Source organism: Quercus lobata, chromosome 4, assembly GCF_001633185.2.
Source record: "Quercus lobata isolate SW786 chromosome 4, ValleyOak3.0 Primary Assembly, whole genome shotgun sequence".
Classification (NCBI taxonomy): Eukaryota; Viridiplantae; Streptophyta; class Magnoliopsida; order Fagales; family Fagaceae; genus Quercus; species Quercus lobata.
Genome location: NC_044907.1, coordinates 4602396 through 4618127, shown reverse-complemented (window position 1 = coordinate 4618127; position 15732 = coordinate 4602396). Strand labels below are relative to the sequence as shown.

Genomic DNA, 15732 nt, shown 5'->3' with positions numbered 1-15732 from the left:
CATATCTTGTATCTTTTAAATTTCCACACTTGCATAATAATATTAATGATTATGTGTTTAGCCTAAATCTTCCAAAATAGATCTAATTATTAACTTGGATTTAAAATTGGTTAAATATAATGTTTTTAAAGGGGTCTAAAATTAAAATGCACTATCTTTGTAGTTAGAACAACAGCCAAATTCAAAATTTACATAACTGATATATTTATTCAAAGTTCAAACTTTAGATTCAAAATCCATAAGGAAGAGACACACATACATGTAACCATTAAAATGCAAGGCTATGCAAGCCTGAAATTGAACAACTTACGGTAATGAACCACAACAAAACAGTAGCAATTGTCAACGCACACCTCAATGAAGTTAAACCACGCCCTACGCCAGTAAGGATTTATGTAGAGAACTGCAACAAGTCCCAACAACACTGTTATGTAAACCACCACAAAGCTTATGTAGAAGACAGCCATGTCAATGAAACTACCCCCATCTTCCCCATCATGATCCACTAGCATTGTAGAAGGAGGTCCAATTTTGGTGCAATCATGTAATGGAGGTCCACACAAAAGAGGGTTACCCTCATAACTACTTTCATCAAAAGTCCCGAATTGATTTTTTCTTTCTGGTGTTGTACCTGATAAGTTATTATGTGCCACACTGAAGACTTCTAGATAGGTAATTTCAGTCAATTCAGGTGGAATTTTACCACTTAAATTGTTATAGGAAAGATCCAAACTCTCCATCAGCTTCAAGTTTGAGAATGTTGTAGGGATTGGTCCAGTTAGACTGTTGTGTGATAAGTTCATTGCCCGGATGGTGCTCATCATTCCAAGTTGAGGTGGGATTTCACCTACTAACTTGTTGCATGAGAGGTCAATTCCAACCATATAGTTGAGAATGTCTCCATGATAGGAGTCAATTCTATTCTTTGTTGTGAACTCTGCTTCATCTGTCTCACTGACATCTATCATAAAATCACCCGTAGGATTCCAGTCTTTCATATTTGTTGATTTTGTCTTCAAGTATGGCATTCTAATTTGGTAACTAGAAAGCCCTGCCCAGAAACCTCCAAAAATAGGCTTTTCGGAGGATGCCACTAAAGTAATGTTACTCAAGCAATGTGGTATTGTACCTGAAAATTTATTGTAGGAAAGATCCAACAAGTTTAAGTTTTGCAAAAGGCATAATTGATTTGGAATCCTACCTTCTAAATGATTCTCTCTCAAAAGAAGAATGCTCAAGGATGAGAGGTTGCCGATCCAATCAGGAATGTTTCCAATTAGGAAGTTATCTCGAAGATTTAATGTAACTAGATTAGAGTTGTTTTTGAACGCACATGGAATTGGACCGCTCAACCAATTTTTATTCAGATAAACTGATCTAATATATGATGAATTGAAGCAAGATGGAATAGAGCCGGATAGATTGTTCTCGGAAAGGTCAAGAAATGAAAGCTTAACAATTTTGCACCACTCGACTGGAATAGGACCTTCAAGTTGATTTTTGGCCATAACAAGTTCATTTAAACCAGACATGTTCCCCAACCACGTTGGAAGCATGCCTGAAAAATGGTTATTACTAAAATCAATTGTGAAAATATAATTTAATATTGAGATGCTATTTGGGAACATTCCCGAAAAGTGATTGTTATCCAACTGTAAAGATCTTAAATTAGTCAGATTGAAATGGGTGGGAAATATTTGGCCACTGAAGTTATTATATGACAATTTGAGAAAATATAAGTTGTGGCAGCCCATTCCGAAATGCATTGGTATTGTTCCTTATAAATGATTCTCAGACAAGTCTAGAAATTGTAAGAAAACCAATTTCCCAAAAGAAGAAGGTATACTACCTTGAAATGCATTTTTAGACATGTTTAAATATTCTAAACTTGGAAAAATTAAACCAAAATTTATGGGGATTGGACCCTGTAAGTGATTATCTGAAATATCTAGGTTCCTAATGTTGTGACAAATGTCATATGGCAGCATGAAAGGCCCCGTGAAAGAGTTATTATTTAAGAAAAGGGACTCCAATTTTGTACTGATTTCTAGCAACCAAGTGGGAAACTTTCCGAACAAATTATTGTGAGAGAGATCAATCACTACCAACTCATATTGGTAATGAAGAAATCTAGGAGTTGTGCCATTGACATTGTGTCCGTTAGAAAGACTCAAAAACTGTAATTGGAAGGTTGGAATCCAAGTATGAGAGTCAGGTTCAAATGCAATTTTATTGTTATCACCTAATAAGTCCTTAAGTTTTGAGAGGTTAGAAAAGGTGGACATTGTGGCTGGGATCAAGAAGTCGTTATTTGACAGAGAGAGGTGCTCAAGTGATGTCAAACTTGGTAGTGGGGAGTGGACAATGTTCCCGGTGAAGTGATTGTTAGAGAGATCCAATACTCGAAGTGATGTCAAGTTTGCCATACATGAAGGTAGTATCCCTTCAAAATTATTGTAGCTGAGGTCTATCTCTTGGAGCTTCCTAAGTTCACACCAGCCTGTAAAATGAGATTAGTATCGATTAGATTCTAGTATTGTAGCTTTCCTAAGTAAATATCATTGTGAAAGCAACCTACCTTGTGCAGGTAAGCTACCGTTGAGATTACAGTTTCGCACTGACAATACTTCAAGAGAATTCATAACTCCAACTTTGTGAAGGAAGCTGTTATCAATTGATGAACCATCCAAGTACAGCTGCTCTAGGTTGTTTAGTGCACCTAACTCTAAAATAATAATAAAATTTTTAGACATGGAAATTGTAAAAAAAAAATTAGTAATATGGTATGCTATGAAATAGTTACTACTGTTAGCAAGATATGTGGCATGCTATATGTAAAGTTTAAATAAAAGCAATATATACAGATTTTGGTTTAACAAATCCAAGAAAGAATTAGAAATGTCCACTTTGTTTTTATCATCAACATCATCAGTGAGAGGAGTGAAAACTGAATAATTTGTCCATAGTAAAAGACATTTTTCCTATTTAGGTGGAATTTTATAACAAGAATGTCAACAGATTTAAAAGTAAATGCTTCTATAACGACTTTTTACTCGTTCCTTTTTGTTCTAAAATCCAAAATCCGTACAATATGGTTTTCAAAAGCATGAAATAAACTTTCAATGTCTGAAACTTCTGCTTTTGTTATTTTCTTGAGAAAGTGGTAAAGTAAACATGACAATCATTTTTCGAGTTCCATTAGTCTTGAACAATGTGCATAAACTTATTGAGTTAGAAAAGATCTCTATGTTCTTTCGAAGACTATGGAATTTTAACAAGTGATTCCAAATCATTATAACTAGAATTGCAAGAGATGCAAAATTATTTTCGAGAATAATAAAGGATTGGAAAATGTAATAAGAAATTTATTTTATAATGTTAAAATGTTAAGGAACACAAGTTTAGTTTCATTTTTTTTAAAAGAAATTTAATGAAAAATATTTATAAAAAGTTTATAATAGGTTATGGTTTTCTAAAATTATGCTAGTAATGATTATCTTACTGTGTATATAAGAGTCTAAGAATTGTATAACTTACCTTTAGTAGTATACGATCCTTCCAAATTGTTGTATCCAATGTTTAATATCTTCAACGATGGGAAGGCAACTACTGACTCAAGAATTTGTGCATTAAAATTGTTGTGACTCAAATCTAGGACTTGCAACTTACTTAAGCTGTTTGAATCTATAGGGAAAAATAAAATATTTCATAAATAAATAATGTTGTAGTTTCATTAGGCATACGGCATACCATGTAAAATAAGGATTTTATTTTAATTCGTGAACATGTATTTGACAACCTGTCATACTCATACCTTCCGTTTTCACGAAGTCATTGATATGATTTCCACCCAAGTAGAGCTCCTCCAAGTTGTTAAATGCTTTGAAGTCTACATGATAAAATAAATTAATTAAAAGATTGTATATTTTAGTAGTTCAATTTGTCTAGATTAACGGTTGAATTTCAATTTGAGAATCTTAAATTCATTTTGTTAACAAGGATTGTGATGTTCATTTCTAGTTGTTAAATTCTTGTACATACTGTTTAGACTTCTTGTACACAATCACTCCCACACCCAATTTCATAATTTGTTGACTTGTGTGAGTTTGAGTGGGCTGTATGAAGTAGTGAGTCGCATAAAGTAGAAAATATTCATCATTCATAGTGACACAACTTAGTAAATTGTAAAATTAAATGTGTGATTGGTTATATCTCTAGAATTATTCCTCTTGAACTATCTCATTCATCCATTCTGTTCTCTTAGAGGATGAAGATAGTTTGGACTTTGGATCAAATGACTTTTTGTTGTCGTTTTATTTTTGTTTAATGATACTTAATTAGTCAGCTTAAAAAAAAAAAGAGTCATCATTGACTAACATTATATTATATAATTGAATGACTGCTAATATTTTAGTCTAATTGTTCTAGTCAGCTTAAAAAAAGAGTCATCATTGACTAACATTATATTATATCATTGAATGACTGCTAATATTTTGGTCTAATTTTTCTATATTTGATGATGTATCTGTTTTTCCTTTTGCCCCATATCCATCAATGGAATGGCCTATAACTTGACCCACTGGGCTTGTTTTTGTTATCCTTATTTACCCAAAATAAAAAGGGCATGTGAATGTGTGTGTGTGTCTGTTTTTTTTTTTTTTTTTTTTTTATGTCATCATATAATAGTTTGTCATTTTTACCTATTTTCCCCCTAAATTTGGTCAGTGTTTCAACTTCAAGAGCTCTCATGGGTTATTAGAATGATTTTTATAATTTATGACATGCTAGGTTCCAAATTTTATCACTTACCAAAAAGCAAAGTTCCAAACTTTATTACTAACTTATTGTTACCTATTCTTTTTCTTCATTTGGAATGCCAAGTCACACTTTTTTTTCACATTATCTGAGATTGTTACCTAAGCATCCAATCATCCATGACATTTCCATACACCTCTTGGGAATCACGGCAATAAATAAGCACGGAATTCAATCATTTGAATCTTCGCATTTAATAGGGTATAATAACCCTATTAAACGGGAATTTAAATATGTCTAATAAATAAATATAACAGGCTATGCAAAACTTCACAATGGGACTTGAACACGGACTTTCAGACCCGTGCCTAAAATAGTAAAATCCGGCACCTTAGGCCTGTCGGTCAAACTGTCCACATATTGTCATACTATCTATCTTAAATTTATTAATAATTAATTGTTACGGAGTCTTAAGACATCTAACAATATATATATATATATATATATACACAAACATATATTTTAAAGAAAATGTCTATCAATATAGGGTAATCTAAGAAATAACTTTATATCAAATCATTTTAATTTATGTCAAATTTTTTACCAACTTTTTAAGATGTAGAGTCAATAAAACTAATTTTTTGAATTTCACTTGTCATTTAAGTAATATTTTCAGTCACTTCATTCATTTATACTAATTTTTAATTAGGTGAAAGTGCCCACTAACATTTCCCAATAATATAAATATCCAGCAATTTAGTTTTTCTTAAAGGAACTACAGTTCCATAGATAAACATTTAAAAGAACTAACGGAAAAAAAAAAAGGTGAAATTTAGTTGTATAAATCTCAATGATTGATATAGGAGGGAAATAAAAAAATATTACTTTCTCAATAAGCATGAAACACTCTTCTAATCTTCATTTGCAAATTAATTAATGATAATTTTACCTTGGATGTGGATTGATCCATTCAAACTGTTGGAATTCAAATGTAGTTCCTTGAGCGAAGCAATAGTACCACTAAAGGATTGTAAAATGCTGTTATTAAAACTATTATAACCCAAGTGAAGCACTTCCAGCTTGCCCAACGTAAAGAATCTTTCAAAACCTGCAATTTAGATGCTTCAATTTGCATGTCGGCAACTATATATTCCCACAAAACAGTATAAAATGATTCTAACATGCAACTAATTTTTTTCACGTCCATTAAAAAAAACAAAGAGGTAATAGAAAAAAAGTAAAATATTGACAAATACTACCTACTTTTACTTTTTTTAAGATATAAACTTAGCACCTTCATTTGGGATCCATCCAGGAATGGAATTTGAACTCAAATCGAGGTACTGGAGCTCTTCAAATGGAAGATACAGAGAGGCATTAAAGTACCAACCTCCCCCACTTTCTCCACTCCAATAAATCATACTATTAAGAGCAAGTTTGATTACACGGCTAGTAGTGATGTCGCACTTGACTTTTTCCCACTCACAGCAATCACTCTCTTTGTCGGCTGAGTCCCAGTGAGGAAAATGATATTCATCGGTGTAGTTGACAATGGAAGCTTTAAGTTCCAAGAGAGCAATTCTCTCTTGCTCCCAGCAACCAAAGCAACCATTCATACCAAAATGAACCAAAACTAACACCACCGGCCACCACCAATAACGTCCCAGCAACTCCATTACTTTTTCTTTTTCTGATTTTCTATAACAATAAGACTGACAAAGTTTTTGCTCAACTCTGATTTATACTTCAAAGCAAAATAGGTTTTGAGTTGAAATAACACTACCACCATTCTCCTATATATACCCACTACACATTCAACTTTCTCAGACCATATCTTGTGCTTTTTCCAAAAGCAAAAAGTTACATCCATTATTTCACATGACTTGGACTAAGTCTTCACAGTTTGCATCATGGTGTCTTTCCACCCAGCTACGAGGATGATTTTTTCTAAATAAAAAAGGGTGCCAGAAGGTAATTTATTTTATATGATACTGAAAATAAAGCGAAAGAAAGAATTTGTTTTTACGAGCCAATTCATTGTTGTTCGTCCGGACGGCCTGTATGGTGTGGTCCCATACAAAGTTGTGAATAACTCTCTGATAAAGTTCAAAATTTTGAATAAACGTTTTCAACTCTTCAAAACTTTGTCTTTTGTCTACCGACACAGCCGTGTATTGTAGGCTTTAGCCTTAAATTTTAAAATTTTTTTCTATTTTATTTATTTTCTATTTAACATTCTAACAACTGGTGTATCTTATTTAGGAAAAAAAAATCTATGTATAATTATGATTATTAAAATATATTATGTGAGACAAATAAAATTATAATTATAATAAAGACTTTTAAATATGTGTGTATATATATAAAATATAAAATTAACCATAATTTTGAAATAATCTTGAAATATTTCTCTGACCAAATTCAAACAACTTTTGGTACTAGCCTCTTTTAGACTATATTTTTTGGTTTTCTAGACATTGGTGCGGTTTGGATTGAGATGAATCCTGCGTTTGTGTTTGTGTTTTTGATTTTTTTTTTTTTTTTACCCAGAAGCTCGTGAACATAGTTACCAGTGGGTCCTGTGCACAGTATACAGGACCCACACCACTTTCAACGTCCATATATTTGTCTGCTATGTGCACGGGACCCACACCACTTTCAATGTCCACATATTTGTTTGCTATGATACTATTAGTGGGTTTTATGTACTGTTTATGAGACCCACAAATCTCAATTTTTATATTAAAAATAGGTCACACGATACTATTCACATATTTAAAAATTATTTTGATACAGTGTTTTTAGTTTTTAGTTTTCAATTTTTAGTTTTAGCAACAATAAGTTCAATCCAAACAAACCCAATATTATTGATTGATAAACTTTCGGACACTTTTTCATTTCTAACTTCTTTTTCCCTATCTAATACGCACCAACGTTTTCCTTTCTCTCTTAATTTCCCTTTTATCTAATCCCTTCAACAAGCAGGAAAGCTACACCCACTACACATGCAACTTTCTCAGATCATAGTTTGTACTTTTTTTCCAAAAGCAAAAAGTACATCCATTATTTGAGGGCAAATATAATCAAATATTACTATTTTTTGAAATTATTAATATTTTACCACTATTTAAGAAATATTTAATAATGTAATTTTAGTTTACAAATAAAACTCGAGTTTAAGGAACTAAAGTTCCTTATAATATTTAACTTATTGCCTGTGTGTTCGTCAAAAACTTATTGCCTGTGTTTCAAACCCTTTCGCTACTTTTTTACTGCCTTTTTCACTACTTTTTTCCACGCAATCCTGACCAATGAAAGAAAAAAGAGAAATCCAAAGCCAAAATTGTTGACTATTGTGGTTGAGTGTGAGGCAGGAGTGCAGTGACTGTGTGTCGCAGGAGTGCAGTGACTGTGTTTCGCAGGAGTGCAGTGACCGTGTGAGACAGCCACAATTGTTGACTGTGTGAGTTCTCTATCTCAGTAAGTACTGCATTTAGCATTCTGTATCTTTTATTTATTTCTTTACAAGCGAAACTGTGTACACCACTGGATTCAAAATTTCAAATGAATTTGTAATTCAAAGATAGTCACCCTCATGTGAAACTGAGCAGTGAGTACTGAGTATTGACGCTATTGAGTAGTCAGTCAAGGGCAATAAATTGAAGCAAAGTGAAAGGACTAAAGTTCCTTAAAAAAAAAAAAAAAAATGTGACAAGACTGAAAAGAAAAGCAAAACGTTGTATAAGAAAAAAAATGAAAGTGGTAACTAAAGTAGCGTCCACTTGGGCTTAAAATTTTTGCCTGCCGGAAATCGAAGGTTGCTCGTCTTGGCAAGGTTTTCTTTGTAAACCTCTGCCAAGCCGTGGCACTGTAGTCCCTTCCTGTGGAAGGAGAGTCAGTCCCTTGCATTAACAACGTTAGTGCAAGGCTAGTTGGGTTTTTTCCTGGGGATTGGGAAACACCACGAGAGCTTCGTTCTGGATCTCCTCCCCTAGATATGGAAGATTTAACAAAACATTGGAGTTCTTTATCTCTGTCAGAAAATGAGGGCCTCGGACTAAGCCTTAGAAGCGAGCAAGCTGTCAATGAAGTTGGTATCGTCGCTAGATTCCTAACCAGACGCCCTCTGAACCTTGAAGCCATTGCCAACACTTTCTCTCCCTTGTGGCGATCTAAATCGGGTTTCAAAGTCAGAAACATCGGGAACCATGCGACCCTTTTTTCTTTTGAAAACAACTCAGATGTTGAGCGTATTCTCTCGTTGGAGCCTTGGAGCTTCGACAAACACATTATGGTCCTATCTCGTTTCGACAAGGAAAACCCAATCAATGCCGCTGAGCTTAATAAGGTTGCATTTTGGGTTCAAGTCTATGATATTCCATTAAGGTTCAGGAACAAAGATGTTGCAGAGCAGATTTGTGAGATAGTTGGAACAATCATTCATCCCAGCACAGATTCAGATAATGAGGGAGGGAGTTTCATAAGGGTCAGAGTCATGGTTGATATATCTAAACCTCTCTGTAGAGGCCGTCGCATATCGCTTGAAGATGGGAAGACGCATTGGGTCTCTTTCAAGTATGAACGCCTCCCCAACCTCTGTTATTGGTGCGGCTGTCTCACCCATAATGATAGGGACTGCGAGAAGTGGATTGAGAGCGAAGGAAGCCTAAAACCTGATGAACAACAATTCGGGTCATGGTTACGTGCCCCTCCATTTTTTTTCTTCGAGGAAAAATGTTATTTCAGTCCAAGGTTTCTTTACGAAGAAAAAACAGAGCACAGCAACCCACCCCACCGAACCTCAACAACCCACCCCTCCGGCAAGAGAACAACAACCCTCCCCCGAAACTCCTCCACATCCCCCGAGGACAACCTCTGAGATTTCTGATAAGGAAAAATCTGAAGCTGTCAAGGCAGCGGATTTTCCGCCCCAAAAATATTTTGTTAGTTCCGAGGAGGTTTCCCCGTTGAAATTTTCGAACCATGGGGACTTTGAAAAGGTAATCCAAGACCTTGACAGCGACATCCACTGCTTTGACAGGACGGAGGCTTCTCCAATGGACCCAAAAGATGCCTTACCTGTGGAAGACCAGATTAACCCGCCACACCAAGCCCAAACATCTGGCCCAGCGGCTGTATGTTCTCAGGCCCAGCCCAACGAGCCCACTCCTCTAAATGATCAAACGAATCTGGACACAGACATCACGATGTCCAAAACCCAGTCTGAAGGCAAATGGTTAAGAATTCAAAGGCCAGCCCACCTAAAGGAAAATCAAAACCCGGTTGTTACTTTAGGTAAACGCATCTCCCTTGATCTCTTAGATTCCTCCATTCCCCCAAAACGCAGAGGCCGTATCGGCGCTGCACAGGATGAAAACTCCTTACCAGAGGCGGTGGCTGACATCCAGCCCCGCCGTAAAAGATGAACTGGCTTGTCTGGAACGTGCGTGGGCTTGGGAACCTGCGCACACTCCGAGAGCTCGAGGTAGTCACTCAAGCACAAGTCCCCTCTGCCCTGTTCTTGGCCGAAACGTGGGTAGGTGAAGCTAGGCTGCGTCGTTTATGCAATGAGTTGAAGTTTGATCACTGTTGGATCAGCCCAAGTGCTGGTAAGACTGGTTGTTTGGCTTTGTTCTGGAAAAAATCGCTTAAGATTGAAGTGATGTCCTGTTCGCCGAACCACATAGATGCTACCGTTGGGGAAAGATCAGAAACTCAATGGCGTTTCTCAGGCGTTTATGGGTTTGCCGACAAGGCCAGGAAACACGAGACTTGGTCCCTTCTCCGTGATCTCCACCGGCGATCCCCTTTGCCGTGGATGTGCGCCGGAGATTTCAATGAGATTCTTTGGTCCCATGAGAAGCTTGGGCTGGGTGCTAGACAAGAAGGAATGATGAAGGACTTCAGAGACGCTCTGGACGTTTGTGGGCTTATGGACCTCGGTTTCGTGGGGGATAAATTCACCTGGCGAGGCAAACGCGTTGGCGGTTTGGTCCTTGAAAGGTTGGACAGGGCGGTGGCGGACAACGCTTGGTTCTCTCTTTTCCCCGGCACTAAGGTCCAACACCTCCGCACCCATTCCTCCGACCACAAAGCCATATTGATCAAGCTGGAAGGTATTACTCCCCATCCTGATCGCCCTTTTAAATTTGAACAAATGTGGCTTAGTGAGGAAGGGTGTAGCAAAACGGTGAACTTGGCTTGGGGGCCTACTTCGATGAATGCCTCTATGGTGCATATTGCCTCAAAGATCAAAGTTTGCGGTGAGAAGCTCTTGGATTGGAGCCGGCATTCTTTTGGTAGCATTAGGAAGCAACTTGTTTCAAAAGGCAAGCAACTCTCCAAGGCTGAGTTCAATGCTGCCAGGGGTTATCTTGATTATGAAGCGGTTAAAGTCCTAAGAGCTGACCTCAACGACCTTTTAGACAAAGAAAGTAAAATGTGGCAGCAGAGGTCCAGAGCTCTGTTCCTAAAATGTGGGGACCGGAACACAAGTTTCTTCCATAGTAAGGCCTCTCATAGAAGCAGAAGGAATAAAATCTCTGGCCTTAAGAACTCTATCAACTCTTGGTGCACGGAGAACAGCGAGATCAAAGAGATTGCCTTTGAGTATTACCGCTCATTATTCACTTCTTCCCAACCTTCAGATTTTTCAGCTATACTGGAGGCAGTTCAACCCTCTGTCTCTGAAGACATGAATACTCGCCTCCTTAGGCCCTTCACCAGAGCAGAAGTAGAAGCTGCGATAAAAGAGATGAAGCCCATCACAGCCCCAGGACCCGACGGTATGCCTCCTCTATTTTATCATTCCTTTTGGTCGTTAATTGGCGATGATATCTGTGCTGCTGTGCTTGATTGTCTTAACAACTGTAAAATCCCTAGGGAAATTAACTGTACCAACATTACCTTGATCCCTAAAGTTAAATCCCCTGAATTCATTACTGATTTTAGGCCGATTAGCCTGTGTAATGTAGTATACAAAATTGTTGCTAAGGTACTAGCTAACAGACTGAAAGCTATCCTCCCTCATGTGATATCTGAAAACCAGAGTGCCTTCCAAGCTGGCAGGGTTATTACTGACAACATCCTCATGGCCTTTGAAACCTTGCATTACATGAAACATCATCAAAAGGGTAAGTCGGGGTTTATGGCTTTGAAGTTAGACATGAGTAAAGCCTACGATCGTGTGGAATGGATTTTCCTAGAAAATATCATGAAGAGAATGGGTTTTGATGCCAAGTGGGTTAATTTGATCATGGAATGTATTTCGACTGTCACTTATTCTGTTCTTATTAATGGTGAGCCTACCCAAGTGATCCATCCCTCTAGAGGCTTACGTCAAGGGGATCCTTTGTCGCCTTACTTATTTCTTTTGTGCTCTGAGGGTCTCCATTTTTTGCTCCATAGGGCAGCGGAAGCTAGGCAAATTCGGGGTATGTCCATCTGCAAAAAGGGCCCTCGATTGACTCATCTATTCTTCGCGGACGATAGCGTGATTTTTTGTAAAGCCTCGCTTGTTGAATGCCAAAAAATCCAAGACCTTTTGGAATGCTATGAAAGGGCTTCCGGTCAAAAGCTGAACCGGAATAAGACCGGCCTCTTTTTCAGCAAATCTACCCCTTCTAACATTATGGACCAGATCAAATCTTCGCTTGGTGTGCAGGAGATTAAGCAATTTGAACGCTATCTCGGCCTCCCCTCGCTGGTTGGTAAGAAGAAGAAAGCTAGCCTGATTTATATCAAGGAAAAAGTAGCAGCTAAACTTCAAGGTTGGAAAGAACAACTCCTGTCCCAAGCAGGTAGGGAAGTTCTCCTCAAATCGGTGATCCAGGCGATCCCAACCTTTGCTATGAGCTGCTTCAAACTCCCCCTCACTCTCTGCTCCGATATTGAGGCTTTAATTAGAAATTTCTGGTGGGGTCAAAGGGGGAATCAAAGAAAGATACATTGGTCTAAATGGAAAACTTTATGCCAGCCAAAAAGTTTAGGAGGGTTGGGTTTTAAAGAGCTCCAGAAATTCAATGTTGCCATGCTGGCAAAACAGGTCTGGCGACTAGCGGACAACCAAACCTCCTTGTTTCATAGATTTTTTAAGGAAAAATTCTTCCCTAATGGCTCCATTTTTGATGCTAAAGAGGGTAACGGCTCGTTTGCTTGGAAGAGCATCTTAAAAGGCAGGGACGTGATCAGTAAAGGGCTGCAATGGAGGGTGGGGAATGGTGCTTTGATCCGGATCTACCATGATAGATGGCTCCCCGATCCATTCAACAAGAAAGTGGTGTCCCCTAGTGTCTTCCTCGGCTTGGATGCTCAGGTGGCTGTCCTAATTGATAAAGAGAATCGGTGCTGGCTCCAGGAAGCAATTGATAACATTTTCTTTCCCTATGAGGCAGCCATCATTAAGTCCATTCCCCTTAGCATTTGTGATTGTGAAGATAAGATGTTCTGGCCTCTCTCTCCTGGTGGCAAATACACCGTTTGTTCGGCTTACAGACTCCTTATGGATGAAGAGTTGAGTGACTCTCCTTCTCCATCTGATTTAACCCCTACCAAGAAAATTTGGAAGGGCATTTGGAGTCTTCATGTCCCGAACAGAGTCAAGACTTTGCTCTGGAGAGCGGGTTCAGATTCTCTCCCCTCAAAGGCCAATCTTTTAAAGCGTAAAGTGCTTGTTGATGACACTTGCCCCGGCTGTAATAGGGAGAGTGAAACCTCCTTTCATGCCCTTTGGTCCTGCACTGAACTATCCTCAGTTTGGGAGGGCCCCTTTGGCTGGTTAAAGAAGCTTTCCAGAGATTGCAGCTCTTTTTTGGATGTCTTTCAGCTTTGCCTTACTCATAAGGACCTTGTTGATTTGTTTGCCATGACTGTGACACAGATTTGGACCCGTAGAAATCAACTTAGAGTTGGTGAAAGTTCAGCCCCTCTATGGAAACTGCTGCCTTTAGCCTCGGACAACCTGCTGGAATTTCAGAGAGCTTCGGCTGATATCCCAGTAGCTAAAATTGTTCTCCCCAGCGCCAAATGGCTCCCCCCTCCTACGGGTTGGCTGAAGGTGAACTTCGATGGGACTATTTTTAAGGAGAAAAGCCTAGCTGGTATAGGTTGCATCATCCGAAACGACAAAGGTCTTGTAATGGCTGCCTTTACACAAGTTATTCCGCTGCCTACATCTGTAGAGATGGTGGAAGTGTTGGCAGCGCGCAGCGCCATTGGTTTTGCGCAAGAACTTAGTCTAGATCAGATTATTTTGGAAGGCGATTCAGAAATATGCATTAATGCGCTATCCAAAGGAGGTTGGGAGTCTTCAAGCTTCGGGCACATCATCAAGGATATCAACTTCTCCGCTTCAGCTTTTAGGGGTTTATCCTTTAGTCACACCCGTAGATTAGGGAACAAAGTTGCCCATAGACTAGCAAGATCAGCCTGTAATTTTCCCATTTTTCATGCTTGGATGGAAGACATCCCCCCTGATATTGTCTTTGTGTATGTCTCTGAGTTGCAGTAATGAAATTTTCTTCCCCCCTTTTTCCAGGGGTGGTTTCTCAAAAAAAAAAAGAAAAAAAATGAAAGCAAAAAGAATAACGGTAGGGACACATAAAATGATACAATTTGTGGTAAAATTCGTCTTTGTTGTGAGTTAGAAATGATAAAAGTATGATGGTGGTTCTATGTGGGAACATACTTTTACTACTCAAAACTCGTTATATGAACAAATTGTGACATAAATTGTACTATTTTAGGTAATACCACTTTATTAAAAAAAAGATAAAAAAATAATAATAATAATAATAAGAGATAAAACTTAATTAATAAGAAATAATACCGAAATATTTTATTTCTCTATCCAAACCAAAATAACTTTTGGTACGAGCCTCTTTTTGACTATATTTTTTTGGTTTTCTAGGTTTTATAAGTTTATATGTTTTTTGTTTAGTATTTGTTTTTTTGTTTGGCATTTGTTGTGACTGGGTACAATTTGTTTGTTTATTAAATTTAAATATTGTACGTAAAATGAGTACTGATAGATTGATTGATAGTTTTCCACTAGTGAATCAGGCAATTCAAGTGCTCTACTATGGAGAATTGTACTTCATTGGGTGTTATTGTACTTTTTTAACTGCTATTACTTAATTTAAAACCTAAAATAAACATAAATTATGTCTAAAAATATTTTAAAATATACCTAAATATAAATATTAATTAATTATCTAACACCTAACATATTGTACTCTTGTTTTTCAAGAATTGTTGCAACCCGTACCCATACCCATCTTGATGTCCATGCGAAATAGCATTACACAATATTACAAATAAAATAGGCCACCAGCATCCTACTTATATATACTGTTATAAAACTGGTCCACGTCACAGTAAAACAATTGATTGTCTATCTTTTTTTTCTTTTTTTTTTTTTTTTTTTTTGGGGGGGTGGACAATTGCTCTAATAATTAGGGATGGCAATTTTTACCCGATCCACGGGTACACGGTCCGGTCCAACCCTAATGGGTTGGATTTTACCCGGTCCGATTAAGAATAGAGTCGGATATGGGTTTTTTTAAAAAAAACCCGAAGCGGGTCCAGGTTGGGTCCGGATTTTATTAAAAAATCCGAGACCCGACCCGAAACCCGACCCGGATAAAAACCCAGTACTGTATATTACAAAAATACCCCTCCTATATATAACCCTTATAATCTAACCCTAAATCTAATCTCTCATTTCTTCTGTTCTTCAGCACCAACTCTCTCCCTCCCTCACTCAGAAGACTCAGAAGTCAGAACCCACGCCTCCCTCCCTCCCTCAATCCTCACCCTCACTCCGACAGTGCGAGCTCAGCCAACTCTCTCACCGCCGGTCCAACTCTAGCTGCCGTCCCAAGCCTTCGCCGCCGTTCCAAGCTCTCTGTCAGTGTCACCGGTCCCAAGCTCTCTACTCTCTCAACTCCGTTTCATCCTCGCCGTCGCCGATCTCACACT

The 15732-nt window shown here is 37.8% G+C and overlaps 3 protein-coding genes across 4 annotated transcripts; 1 reads left to right on the top strand and 2 right to left on the bottom strand.

Moving 5' to 3' along the window:
• Positions 1 to 246: 246 nt before the first annotated feature.
• On the bottom strand, positions 247 to 1532 carry LOC115984431 (receptor-like protein 13). Its single transcript, XM_031107457.1, has one exon. The coding sequence runs from the start codon at positions 1530 to 1532 to the stop codon at positions 282 to 284; it is 1251 nt and encodes a 416-aa protein (XP_030963317.1). The 3' UTR covers positions 247 to 281.
• Positions 1080 to 6725, bottom strand: LOC115987570 (receptor-like protein 56). Of its 2 annotated transcripts, XM_031111150.1 has the most exons (6): positions 6050 to 6725; positions 5705 to 5863; positions 3815 to 3889; positions 3538 to 3684; positions 2579 to 2725; positions 1080 to 2500 (listed from the first exon to the last, which is right to left on the bottom strand). In XM_031111150.1, the coding sequence occupies exons 1-6, from the start codon at positions 6429 to 6431 to the stop codon at positions 1779 to 1781; spliced, it is 1632 nt and encodes a 543-aa protein (XP_030967010.1). In that variant the 5' UTR covers positions 6432 to 6725; the 3' UTR covers positions 1080 to 1778. The 2 variants fall into 2 exon arrangements, with proteins under 2 accessions (XP_030967010.1, XP_030967012.1); XM_031111152.1 differs by lacking the exon at positions 3538 to 3684.
• Positions 6726 to 8752: 2027 nt separating this feature from the next.
• LOC115984430 lies at positions 8753 to 9634 on the top strand. Its single transcript, XM_031107456.1, has one exon. It carries the CDS (start codon positions 8753 to 8755, stop codon positions 9632 to 9634), a length of 882 nt encoding a protein of 293 aa, XP_030963316.1.
• The last annotated feature ends 6098 nt before the right edge of the window (positions 9635 to 15732 follow it).